Source organism: Dermacentor albipictus, chromosome 1 (assembly GCF_038994185.2).
Source record: "Dermacentor albipictus isolate Rhodes 1998 colony chromosome 1, USDA_Dalb.pri_finalv2, whole genome shotgun sequence".
Classification (NCBI taxonomy): domain Eukaryota; kingdom Metazoa; phylum Arthropoda; class Arachnida; order Ixodida; family Ixodidae; genus Dermacentor; species Dermacentor albipictus.
This window is the reverse complement of record NC_091821.1, coordinates 209,595,589-209,609,838: the sequence shown is the minus strand read 5'-3', so window position 1 is coordinate 209,609,838 and position 14,250 is coordinate 209,595,589. Positions and strand designations below refer to the sequence as shown.

The 14,250-nt window shown below is 41.9% G+C and overlaps 1 protein-coding gene across 3 annotated transcripts in view; it reads right to left on the bottom strand.

Moving 5' to 3' along the window:
* Positions 1 to 332: 332 nt before the first annotated feature.
* LOC135906641 (zinc finger protein ZFAT-like) overlaps positions 333 to 14,250 on the bottom strand; it is a 71,931-nt gene continuing 58,013 nt past the window's right edge. For all 3 annotated transcript variants that reach the window (XM_065438136.1, XM_065438138.2, XM_065438137.2), the window contains exons 17-21: positions 13,835 to 13,991; positions 10,793 to 10,948; positions 9,472 to 9,624; positions 6,426 to 6,744; positions 333 to 616 (exon numbers count right to left, since the gene is read on the bottom strand). In XM_065438136.1, the coding sequence (XP_065294208.1) occupies positions 6,433 to 6,744; positions 9,472 to 9,624; positions 10,793 to 10,948; positions 13,835 to 13,991 (778 nt within the window). In that variant the 3' untranslated portion in view covers positions 333 to 616; positions 6,426 to 6,432. The remainder of the gene's footprint in view (positions 617 to 6,425; positions 6,745 to 9,471; positions 9,625 to 10,792; positions 10,949 to 13,834; positions 13,992 to 14,250) is intronic.

Sequence of the window (14,250 nt, the reverse complement as noted above, 5' to 3'; positions counted from 1 at the left end):
AATTAATTACATGTAATTAGTTGCATACAAGTCTGACCGCTACCCGGCTAGCCCTAGTGCAGCAGGTGTGCGTACTCGATTATTCTTGCAGTGAGCTCTTGTTCGCAAGTGCTGCGACTGTCGCACTGTGTTGTATCTTGCATTAATAAACCCGTGTTTGCTGCCAATGATTCCGGAGCCTTCTCTGTGCCATGTTGGAGAGTTGACAAACCCTTCCATAGTGCCTTTGTGCATTGCAGAGTGAAGGAGTGTTGTGCCTTTTCCTGACCATTGCTCTTAGGGTAAGCCGCACGCAGACTCATCTTCACACATTTTATAATGAAAAGGAAATGTACAAAGGAACACTAAAGCAGCATTTTAATCTTTGAAACTGCTCATGGTTGCTGAAACTCCAGCACCATATATACATGACTGTGAAGTTTATAGCTCACAGATATATTTGTCTTTACAAGAAAAACTGCTGAAGTTGTGTTAATTCCAGCATGTTGGCCTGGTCTGTTGTGAATGCTACTTGTGCACAACACATTCGATAGAACACCACAAAGTAGAAACTTCACTTGGCTTCACAGCTGCAGCTGTTTTTTGGCTTGTCTTTTTTCACAAGCTTGTTTGCAAGCTGAAAAGAGAGGAGAAGCCACAGTAAATCAGCAGCTACTATTCAACATATCACAAACTTCTTATTTCACTAGTAAGAGGCTTCTATATCTAGGAAAGCTATAGTCCTTTCAAGCACAGATTAAGTTGGTCTGGTGAAAAATTTATTTTTTTAAACATTCTTTTGCATCGGCAATTATAAAAACCAGACATTTTGCTGCTCTGACCAAAAATTTGTTTTTTTTCTTTAAGAATTACACTAATTCAAACTCCAAGGCTGGACCTGAAAAAATATTTTGGGCACAAGACGAAGTGAACTATGTTGAGTGTACTCACAAAACACAAAGCCATTCCTGAAATTTGGCTGACCTGATTTTAATTAACTCTTATATCACAGACTCCAGCCAATTTCTCCGATAAAAGATATGGAGATCAACTTTCTATGAGACTTGTGATTCTGAAGCGTAAACTTGGTGAGTATGACTGTAGATGCAGCACCCAATGGGTAATATGCTACCCACGTGAAACCGGCAAAGCCACTAGCTCAGTTTAAGAAAGACAGGTGCTCCGACAACGCGGGAGCCGCTACAGAGAAATGCGTCTCACTAACAGTGGTACTTCGTGTCTGTACCACTGCATGGCAGTGTACATAAAGAGGCTGAAAGAGTGGGAAATTTGAATGTGTAAATAATAACTGTGGCACGTAAAAGCACATAGAAAAAAGTTAAAATTTATTCACTGTTCCTGTCCTCTACTGCAATCATGCTAGTCCCTCAGATGCCGTAACAGATGATAATGCCTTTGAAAGTGTGGTCACATTGCTTGCTCTAGAAGACAGCGTGCAAGAACGTTTGGATGCTGTTGCTAACAAGTGTGCGTGCAGGCAGGCAGGCGACAAGTTCTTAGTTTCACAGCCTCTGCTTCAACACTGAAACATGGCATTCACTGCGTGGGACTTTTTCACCAAACTAGCATTTGCAGCAAGGCACGGTTCCCAAAAGGCAGCATCTGGTCCTGTCGCCTTTCTTGTGTCCGTTGTTTTGCGCTAAACAAAGTAATTATGGATTCGCACCAATTAGCCTTCCAACGTATTGTGCACACAAAACTACTTCACCAAATTGCAGTAATACATAGACAGCTCCTCAATAAAGCCAAAGTAAAAAAAAGAAGGGGGGAGATGCTTTGTTATATGAGGGCGAATCAGAAAATGTTTGCCCCTATTTTTTTTAGCCAAATTATGGCTGTAAATGCAAAGTCAACGTATCTATTCTCAGCAGTGGGCATTTTTTGGGCCGGCCTGGCCTTATCTGCCGGTAGCTCTGCAGTACGGTGCTGCTGTCAGTTGTTGAAGATGGCGGTTGTACTTCACACATCCATGGTGTACGAGCAATGAAGTGTGATTCATTTTCTATGGAGCAAGGGACGGATGCCCATCGAAATCCACAGGGAAATGCAGCCCACGTATGGGCAAAGGTGTTTCGCTTTGTAAAGTGTGCGGTGGCAGTGTTGCGAGTTTGCAAAAGGCCATGACGAATTGCATGACAATGAGTGTTCGGGGAGGCCGTGTGCATCACTGACTGACGACAACATTTCTCAAATTTAGTACTGCCAAGGGACAAATGTCTGAATTGCTGTGGGGACCATGCAGAAAAATAGTGTAAGGTACATAGAATAGTATGTGCACAATCTGTAATTACCCGTATGTACCTTATTTTGGCTAATAAAAAATAGCCCCCCCCCCCCCAAAGACTTTCTGATTCGCTCTCGTACATTGCTTGTTGCAGTGAAGGCAAACTGTATTAAATATACTACAGTATTTAAAGTAGATTAAAACAAAATACACTATACTGATGGGCGACTTCAATGCCAGGGTAGGCAAGAAGCAGGCTGGAGACAAGTCAGTGGGGGAATATGGCATAGGCTCTAGGAATAGCAGAGGAGAGTTGTTAGCAGAGTTTGCAGAACAGAATAATATGCGGATAATGAATACCCTTTTCCGCAAGCGGGTTAGCCGAAAGTGGACGTGGAGGAGCCCGAATGGCGAGACTAGAAATGAAATCGACTTCATACTCTGCGCGAACCCTGGCATCATACAAGATGTAGACGTGCTCGGCAAGGTACGCTGCAGTGACCATAGGATGGTAAGAACTCGAATTAGCCTAGACTTGAGGAGGGAACGGAAGAAACTGGTACACAAGAAGCCAATCAATGAGTTAGCGGTAAGAGGGAAACTAGAGGAATTCCGGATCAAGCTACAGAACAGGTATTCGGCTTTAACTCAGGAAGAGGACCTTAGTGTTGAAGCAATGAACGACAATCTCATGGGCATCATTAAGGAGTGCGCAACAGAAGTCGGTGGTAACGCCTTTTGACAGGAAACCAGTAAGCTATCGCAGGAGACGAAAGATCTGATCAAGAAACGCCAATGTATGAAAGCCTCTAACCCTACAGCTAGAATGGAATTGGCAGAACTTTCGAAGTTAATCAACAAGCGTAAGACAGCGGACATCAGGAACTATAATATGGATAGAATTGAACAGGCTCTCAGGAACGGAGGAAGCCTAAAAACAGTGAAGAAGAAACTAGGAATAGGCAAGAATCAGATGTGTGCGTTAAGAGACAAAGCCGGCAATATTGTTACTAATATGGATGAGATAGTTCAAGTGGATGAAGAGTTCTATATAGATTTATACAGTACCAGTGGAACCCACGACGATAGTGGAAGAGAGAATAGCCTAGAGGAATTCGAAATCCCACAGGTAACGCCAGAAGAAGTAAAGAAAGCCTTAGGAGCTATGCAAAGGGGAAAGGCAGCTGGGGAGGATCAGGTAACAGCAGATTTGTTGAAGGATGGTGGGCAGATTGTTCTAGAGAAACTGGCCACCCTCTATACGCAATGCCTCATGACTTCGAGCGTACCGGAATCTTGGAAGAACGCTAACATAATCCTAATCCATAAGAAATAGGACGCCAAAGACTTGAAAAATTATAGACCGATCAGCTTACTGTCCGTTGTATTTACTAAGGTAATCGCAAATAGAATCAGGAACACCTTAGACTTCTGTCAACCAAAGAACCAGGCAGGATTCCGTAAAGGCTACTCAACAATAGACCATATTCACACTATCAATCAAGTGATAGAGAAATGTGTGGAATATAACCAACCCTTATATATAGCTTTCATTGATTACGAGAAAGCGTTTGATTCAGTCGAAACCTCAGCAGTCATGGAGGCATTACGGAATCGGGGTGTAGGTGAGCCATATGTAAAAATACTGGAAGATATCTATAGCGGCTCCACAGCAACCGTAGTCCTCCATAAAGAAAGCAACAAAATCCCAATAAAGAAAGACGTCAGGCAGGGCGATATGATCTCTCCAATGCTATTCACAGCGTGTTTACAGGACGTATTCAGAGACCTGGATTGGGAAGGATTGGGGATAAGAGTTAATGGAGAATACCTTAGTAACTTGCAATTCGCTGATAATATTGCCTTGCTTAGTAACTCAGGAGACCAATTGCAATGCATGCTCACTGACCTGGAGAGGCAAAGCAGAAGGGTGGGTCTGAAAATTAATCTACAGAAAACTAAAGTAATGTTTAACAGTCTCGGAAGAGAACAGCGGTTTACGATAGGTAGCGAGGCACTGGAAGTTGTAAGGGAATACATCTACTTAGGGCAGGTAGTGACCACGGATCCGGATCATGAGACTGAAATAACCAGAAGGATAAGAATAGGCTGGGGTGCGTTTGGCAGGCATTCTCAAATCATGAACAGCAGGTTGCCACTATCCCTCAAAAGGAAAGTGTATAACAGCTGTGTGTTACCAGTACTCACATATGGGGCAGAAACCTGGAGGCTTACGAAAAGGGTTCTGCTGAAATTGAGGACGATGCAACGAGCTATGGAAAGAAGAATGATGGGTGTAACGTTAAGGGATAAGAAAAGAGCAGATTGGGTGAGGCAACAAACGCGGGTAAATTACATCTTAGTTGAAATCAAGAAAAATAAATGGGCATGGGCCGGACATGTAATGAGGAGGGAAGATAACCGATGGTCATTAAGGGTTACGGACTGGATTCCAAGGGAAGGGAAGCGTAGCAGGGGGCGGCAGAAAGTTAGGTGGGCGGACGACATTAAGACGTTTGCAGGGACAACATGGCCACATTTAGTACATGACCGGGGTAGTTGGAGAAGGATGGGAGAGGCCTTTTCCCTGCAGTGGGCATATCTAGGCTGATGATGATGATGATGAGTGTGGTATGGAGTGAATGATTGATCTATGAAGTTTATTATCCTAATGCAACCCAGGGACTGTCTGAGACATTGTAGTGGAGGACTCTGGATTAATTTGGCAACCTACGTTTTTTTTTAACATGCAGCTATGTGCTGCGCATATATGAGCATTTTTGCATTCCACCATTATATTGGAATGCTGCTGCCACAGCTGGAAACCAAGCCCACGACCTAATGCTCAGCAGCAGAACACCATGGCCACTGAGTAGAGGTAGAGGTAGTAGAGGTATAACTACTTGCACTTAGTAATAACTCACAGGAACCTTTCAAGACTTCACGTCATTATGTTGAGAAATGTGTCATGGTGTGATCTTGTTCAAAGATTACAAATACAAACTGAAACAAACTCCCTGACTTAATATTCTGGACTTGTGTCATACCTACATCACAATAATTTCATTTTCTCTTTACAGTACAATTTTTATAAAATAAACACCACATTTCATAAGTGAAAGCATTTGCACATTGCTATGCTATAGCACTGCTAGCCATTATAACTGGACCAATAAAGTTGCCTTTAATATGTATAAATACACATGGTGGATATTTCACTCGGAAGATCCATTGCACTGTTGACACTACAGAAAACACGAAATGAATACACAATTGGATTTTGGTACCTTAACGCAATGGCAATCTATCTGCAAAATATACAAGAGTATCTGGCTTCTTCTAGGCAGGCACACCACTCCTTTTCTACACTCTTCTATCACAGCCAGAAAATCCCGTTCCGGGCCATTACAGCACCACCAGGGGTTCCACTAGTGTGATACAAGGTAACCTGCTTATTCAAAAGTTATCTGCTTTTATTCATCATATATGGAAGCACAAGAGCTGCATTTTTAGTCAAGTCTCTTGACACATGGCTCTCTATGTAGTGTTGGTTGCAACTGTTGAGAGTAACACACTTATGTTCTTTGCTTGTGCAGATTGCATCACTGTGAATAGCTTGAACACATGAGGGCCTGGGCTCACAAGAGCAGTTGGTTTCATACAGTTGGCATCGCAATGATATTGTTCTGCATCCTCCAGATAAAGACCTGTTTATGTCGTATTATTATTATTATTTTATTTTTTTGAAGGATTTGGGAAAATAAAAGTTTCCAACTCTGCACCATGTAGGAACTGCAACGCTGTCTCTGTGAACTCGCTGTCCACCACACAATAGGTGTAGTTTTCAGGTACGTCTGGATTCAATCCAGCCTTTCTTAAAATCTTTAGCCTGATCACTCACATTTCAGGGCACATCCAAAAAAGGTGTCATGCATCTGACATTGCCACAGGAGCCAAGCATTTGGGGCACGTTCCTTGGACGGCGAGAAACAGGCAGTGGCGTCAACATTTTCAAGAATGCTTCTAAAACCTGCCACATGACAGTATGGCACCTCTACAGGTGGTGCAGGTGTACTGGTATGATTAGGTTGGGTTTGGTAAGGTATGGTACGTCGAGGTGAAGTTAGCTTGTCCTGATGCCCATCTTAGTCCAATAAACCACTAATTCATAGTGGCATGAATAATGGTGACGGGCACACACCTGGAGATCATGGTGTGAGCTCAACGATGATCTCCTGTTGGACCTGCTGGTGGGGTCCTTGTTGAAGGACCACACCATCAGGCTCCTGTTGCACATACTGAATGAGGTAGGAACCCTGGGTACCCAGCAGCAGTGGCTGTCCATCCTGCTCACGCACAATGATTGCCTCAGGGCTCAGTGTTGTTAGCAGGCCATCAGCATCCAGTGTCTGCAGTGTAACCTCCTGGCCTGCTGCCAGGGCCCCTTGCTCCACCATCTGCTGAATCAGGCTGACTGCACCCTCCTCAGTGTTCTCTTCCACAGTAGCTTCTGTTGGCACCTGCACATAATTTTCAGCCATTCAAATAAAGAAAAAAAGAAGCTGCAGCACTACAGGCTCACTGCCACTCGGCACGGATAATGTGTACAGACTAATAATAAGAATAATGCGCCAGTTCTTTCGCCAGCAGGCATGACTCGTATTGTTACAGATGTAAACAAAATACACAAATACAAAAGCCTGTTTGTATGTTAACTTGAAGGAACATACCTAACTGCCATAACATTATGACATGATGGCAGTCACTGCTGCTTGCTTGCTTTTTCTCTGCTCTGAGATGACTTGGAACACTGACACGACAGAACGCATCGTATTCACACAACTTTTCAGTGGTGTTTATAGCAAGAGAGTTTATACAGCAATAGTGAGAAGTACCAACTGTGTTCACCATTCTATCTTGTGAAAGATATATACATCAATGGCATCCAACATTTATGAAATTTTGGGGGGAAAGTCCCATTGGTACCTGCACGTGGTTCCCCTTGCCGCTGTTTAACGTATAGATTGTATCCCAAGTTACCCGAGTTTCGGCGCTACACCAAAGGCATTTTTGGCAAAGTGGGCTGTCCCTAAGCCGGTTATCACTTGGCAAAATGTACAAAGGAAAAACAAAAGAAAGTCACTGCCAAGTGGCACTACTAGCACCAAGTGTGAGAGTGTATGTACTCGTGCCCAGAATGATGGTGTTTCTGGTGGCCCTGTGGCCCCACTATATGTAGGCACTCGGCTTACATGTGTAGTATGCCAGTGAACATTTAACACTAAGTGAGGCCTATCAATTCATCAGGGTAGAATGAAGCATAAAGACACAGATGTGAGGTCTCCTCGATTTGACTGCACTTTTTGCACTAGTTCAGAAAAGTGTCGTGCCAGTGTAGCGCCAGTTCTTGAAGTGCGAGTGTAGTGCCACACTAGCGCTTTCGGTGCAGCAGTCAAATCGAGGACGAAAGTGCAGGAACGTTCAGGCCTTCGTCTGCTGCGACTGGGCGGCTGTGGCTTTTCTTTTGTTGGTGTGTGCCGCAAGCGTAAACGTGTGCGTAATGGCCTTTTTTGTCCTCTGGGAACAATTTATGTATTAGTACCTCGAAATTAGTCCAACTTCGGCATAATTATTCAGAACGCATGACTAAGCGCAGTTTCCACACCTTTCTGAATCATATATGGCACAACGTTCCAAACGGCGGACCGATGTGGTTTCGCGTAAACTTAACGTCGAGGTAGCAGTAAGCTCAGGAAAATTATTAGAAACGACTGTGACCTGTGGGAAAATCCCGGCCTTCAGTGCACTTAGCAGCAGCTGAACCCGGAAAGCGCCCTTAACAAGATGCTGCGTACACATCCTGAAGAAAACTGGCGTCCGTGCTGCGTTACCAATAACAGGCGCCACGGCCATCCCGGCCACGGCGGCCGCATTTCGATGGGGGCGAAATGCGAAAACACCCGTGTGCTTAGATTTAGGTGCACGTTAAAGAACCCCAGGTGGTCAAAATTTCCGGAGTCCTCCACTACGGCGTGCCTCATAATCAGAAAGTGGTTTTGGCACGTAAAACCCCAAATATTATTATTAATAACAGGCGCCGATGCCGTCTACCAACACCCGCATGGCCACGGAACTGCATGTGTCGTCTGCTACCAAGAGCCTTGCACTACGTGCACGAGAAAAGAACTTGCGGAGAGTCTAGTGCCGAAGTGTACATGACTCGTGCAGCACGACGTCAAATCGAGTGCCGAAGTGCAGGTGACGCTAGCTGCACTGGCAAATCGAGTGCTTGAGTGCTGCACCCCCTGAACTAGTGCAGGAAGTGCAGCCAAATCGAGGAGACCTGTGGCCTCAGCTCGGGCTGCAGAGCCAACTATGATGAGAGAAGCACAAAAGAGTTGTTGACTAGTGGAAGGCCATCTAATGTTCCATTGTACTGTCATGAGTGCAAGCATACTCTCAAGTTTGCACATAATGAAGTTTGTTCAGACAAAGGGACGAAGTACATCTCATGGCTGAGATGTGACATACTAGTAATTGTGGTAACTCATGTATAAGCCAGCCTTTGATTATCTTTGATAAAGGATTGTAATGCATGAACAGCTATTTTTCGAGAATGAAAGTGTGTGTCCATGGTCGGTGCTCGCTTCACTAGAGCACACTGAGATGTTCCCCTTTTACTGCCATAGAGCAACACTTCAATTCATAGTTGGTGTTTAGTATATCACCCTTTTTGTCTCTCTAGCATTCATGTTTTTATGCCCACTTTTTAAAATCATGATTCTTACAGGAACATTCTTACACTGCATAGATGCATTTATCTGTACACCATGTAGCAATACATATAGGGTTGCTAAACAGAATCCCACTAACATGTCTGAGACCAACATATGGAAGCAGCTGTGCCTTGAGTCATGGCAGATTCATGCCACATTCAGGTCACTGCTAGGACAATAAACTGGTCATTGGGACCATAGCACTCTCTTACATGCAGGAACTTCACAAGGTTGCCTCCTGCATAAATCACCGCTAAGTTTCCAGCTAGATAATAAAAAGCTGCTGTAGTTTCCCAAAGGCATCCGTGATGAAGTCAGAAGGACATTGACATGTTGGGTTGAATTCATAGACCTAGTTGGTCCTTCATTGTGTATTTAGTCTAACTTTAAATGTTCCCCAAACAGAGTAATTTCAGTCAAATGTTTACCTTCTAGAAAACAAACACTTTCTGCTGACACAAGTCGACCTACCTCAAGTGGTTGGTTGCCATCACTAGGTGCAGGCTCCAGTGTCATTTCTTGCTGAGCACTAGCTGCAGCTGCCTCTGCTTCTGAGGCAAGAGCGTCTGCTGATACTTCTTCCACACTCAAGTCCAAGTTCTCCAAGCATACACCATGTTTCAGCTACAGTGACCAAAAGCACAAAATGCATGCTTCAGCCTACAATATCCATCTCCATCAGCTGTACTGCAACTGAGGTCATTGCTATTACAATAAATATTTAATAGTACCAGCACAAAAGGGCGTTAAAGCTGCAGATAAGTTGGCACTATCGATTATTTCAACAACAGATTAACACACAGGAGCAAGCTCTATGCAAAAATGATTCCGTGACTAATCCCAATTTCATGCTTCTGCTAACTACGTTTGAACCCTAGTCAGAAGCTTCACATGCAATTCTGAAATGATGAGACCATTTTAGAACATAAGTTTCCTGCTGAAGGATCCAGAAGTGTCAGTAAAACTGAATGAGATGCTTGACAACAAGCAGGACAAGCTGCATCCCAAAATATTGCATATCCTATATTCTATTTCATACATAGCAGTCAACACTGTGGAGGCTAGAGAGACTTCTTGCAGTGGCTTCATTCGCACTTGGATATAGTTTGATGTTTTTTGACCGCATTTGTGTGCAACTGTTTTTTATATAGGCTCAGTATTGAATGAAACAAGTTTTAATCCTTAGGAACAAACACACTATGGTATACAGCTGCTAATGTGTTGCTTTAGAACATTTCTATTTTTGTTGTTCATTTCGGGTTTTTTATGTGCAACCCGTCGCATGGAGCCTCACATGCATGCTCGTGGAAGCGAACACTGTTGGCGCACAGCGAAGCATGGATGGAACACATGGAGTGATAACTTTTCTTGACTTAACTTCTTGCATAGCTTCTACAGCGTTGACTGCTATGTATGGAACGGAGTATAGTGGTGTTTAAAACACAGGCTCCTTCCGATTTTACGGATTGCACAACTGCCAGGAAGCTGCAGCTTCATCAGACATTGCTCATTTTCATGCAACTTACACTTGGCAGCATTTATCAAGAACTAGTTAGCTTGCAGCTGCAGCACATATTTCGAAGTGGAATCCATAAGCTTCGTGCTGCCGCAATTGTAACATACTACTGAACATTTATGAGTATGCATGAAACAAAATACCAAAACAGCAGAAAGCAGTTTTAACTTTCCTATGATACACTAAAGGAAACAATCTGCTTTACTGCTGCATAGAACTATAAAAGGTGCATGCATGCCAAAGAACTGATTTGACAACTATAGTGGAGGTTCTCACCCTAAGGTGCCGCTTCATGTCATTCATGTTGCCAAAAATGTAAGAGCAACTAAGACACTTGTACACCCTGTCTTTCTGCTGCTCGATTGAACTGGGATCAGCAACAACTGAATTTTGATTGAAAACCTCTCCACGATGTTTCCGGCTGTAGTGAACCTATAAGACAGCACAGTAGAGGCAAAACAAAGAAAGTGAACACAGAAAGGCCAAAAGAAATTTAACACAGGATGCAGAAAACAAATAAAAATTGCACCTCTTTTCACTTCGGCAATGCTACTTTAGTATGCAAACAACTCCTATATCTTTCCAGCTTCATGGTGTAGCAGCAATGAACTGATGATTGGCTGTAACATACATACCAGTTTTCATAGCTGGCTAGTGATTCACAGAGATGTTTCATTCTGGGCTGTCACTAGCTACTTAAAGGCAAAGTTATGAGAAAAATTAGTTTTACATACATCCTAGTGAAGAACACAACTGTTCCTTAAAAAAAAAACTTGCATAACTATTTTATATAACAAAATTCTGTTTTTATTATTTGTTTTGCACACATATACACATATACACAGGTAACAGGAAAGGGAAAGCGAGGAGCAGGCTGGCAACTGCCACCGGAAGGGGCACAATGCCTGCCTACTCTTCTGTTTTGAAGATGCTCACTACTCTGACGCAGAAATTACCAAGACTTGTCTTCAAAGCTTGTGAAAATTGTTACCCAATGTATCTGTTAAACAGTGTTGCTTGTTAGTGGGAACTACTACATCAAAAAGATGTAGCAAATTAATATGCACATCTGTAATTTCTTTACCAAAATGCTGCGAGCAGGTTCATCTCAAATCACTGCGATTTAGAAGAAAAAAGGTTTGATTTACATATTCAAGCTAGTGTTGAATGCATTCAATTTATACACTACAACACTACACCAATTAATACTCACTATACTAAAGTACTATTATACTACTTATTACTTAAGTACAGCTATACTTTGTGCTAGTCGGTGTCTCTGCCTTCTCATCTTCATCTGCTTTGCACAGTCCGAATCATTATGAACCAATTGGCCATGCAACAAGTTTCACTGCAAAAGGGAACAGGTTTGGGCATGTTTTAATAATAATAATAATAATTTTATTTCTGCCTCAAAAAAATACAGACAGGGGGAGCTGCAGAAAAAGCTGTCGTAAACAGCTTGACTCGGCCACAGCCCCGAAATACAAACCGAACATTATATGCATTATGCTAAAGAATGAATATTAATTAACCAATGGTGTTTTAGAAAGACATAAAGGAGCAACATTAGATCAACTAAGACTGGTTAGACATTCTTTTAAAACTCAATTTTCTTTAATTTGGCAGAAAAATACTTAATACAGCCGCACCACATTAAAATGAAGTCGCATCCAACACAAAAATTTAAATATCTTTGTTACATATCTGATATTCATAATAAGCATATATTTGTTGTCTCTTGCGGATATCAGCATACATTTTAGATTTACTTCGTTATATGCAGAACCATATGAAGCCAGCAGCTAATGAAGCCAAGAAAGGTACAGGGGAAATTATTTGTTGTTTTAATTGAAGCATAGGAATGATACGCTAAAGGGAAATGAACGTGGATGAAGAAACAACCTGCCGCCTGTGAAAACTAAACCAACACATGGCACTGGCGAGCACTCTCCAGATTAAATCTTGTACACATACATATGAATACCCGAGAATGTGGACGTGGGAGCAGCCGCCACCATAGCTCAACTGGTAAAACAATGCACACATAATGTGGAGGGTGTAGGTTCTGCTCCCACCGGCGGCAAGTTGTTTTTTTTTTTCAATTAAACAACGAGTCATTTCCCTTATGCTTTCCTTGGCTTCATCATCTGTCGGGTTCGTATGCTTGTGACCAACAAAACTCAGGCCTCTTAGTTAGCCTTCTTCTCATGCGTTATATCAAATAATTTCTTATAATTGTGTTTGTTATATTGTGGTATGACTGAATTGCTATAAAGAAGTGGAGGCCAGACTTTTCTTTTTTTTGAATTTCACATCGTAACCTTAGTGCTGGTATGTTAGTGTAACATCATAAATTTCACAGTATTTTCTTGTATGCGGGCCATTTCAGAACAGGAAAATGTCTCAAAACTTCCAATTTGAACCTCCAGTTCCTTTAGAATACAATGTTGTCATTCTCTTCCTTCTCTGCCAATAAACTATTAACTAGACTTGAGTAAATACTATTAAAGTCTGACTCATAGTGAGCCGGTTGTGGAACATTGAAACAATATAACCATATAAACTACAGTAATATGTACTTATATGAATCAGTGAGAATTAAACATATTTAAAATTAGATCATTAAAGTGATATGATAAAACTTAAGCATTAAGGGTAACGTTAAGGGTAATATGAATTCAAGCAATGAATACTATAACTCCAAGGTTTCCTAAACTAGATGTTTTTAGCTCTGCTGAACTTTTCAGTAAGCTCAAGCAAAATTGCGGAGCAATTATTTAGAGATGACCACAATTGATGTGCTTCAACACGGCATGACACTTTTCTACTTCCAGTGACCTACAAAACAGATTCAATTGTATAACTTATCGATGAAGTATACACACAAAAATCTCAGTGAAGTTTATCAATGGAATGCCTGTTTATATTTATCTTTGTTGATATAATTCCTAAAAGCAATATAGCTTCAATGAAACAAAAATTGGCACAGTTAATTATTTTTAAAACTTTTATGTATGTTCCTTTCAATTATATTGAGCACCACAGATTCTTGGGCTAAGAATATTCCCACAGCTCCACTCAGCATTTGTTCCCGTCACTTCACCACTACAGCGAACAGAGCACAGACTAAAATGCAACATGGTAGAACATAACGTAATGAAGCACAATTTAGTCTTTGGATACAGATAATAAGATTTTAATAATTCAGTCATGTAATGCACCAGAAATGCTAAGAATAGCTTAGAATTTTGAAGCACCAGTGGCCTGACACCTTGTGAAATTATAATGTTAAAGTGAAAAAACAGGTCTACTCGCCTTCATGTAATTGATAGTGTTAGAAGAGTAGGAACAGTGCTCGCAGATATAGCGTCGTATGATGTCGTGAGTTTCTAGATGACGTTTCAGGTGGCATTTCTGGGTGGCAGTATATTCACATTTGTCGCAAGGATAAAGTGCTCCTCGGCCATGTGTCCTTCAATGTGAGAGCAAAGGGAAAAAGAGAATGAGCATGAATGAAATCATTGATGCAGGGGATGTTTGTATTAATGTTGAATTTAACCAGCAAAGCATTTTAGGGAAAAGGCAGGAGAGGGGGAAGAAGCTTTAAAGAAATACGTAGGCTTGCACATAAACATGCATTATCAATGTTGCATGAATAGAATGTTTCAAAAAAATGGCATACAAAAGGCAGATTGCTGACATGTCTAGCACAGAGATAACACTCTTGAGAT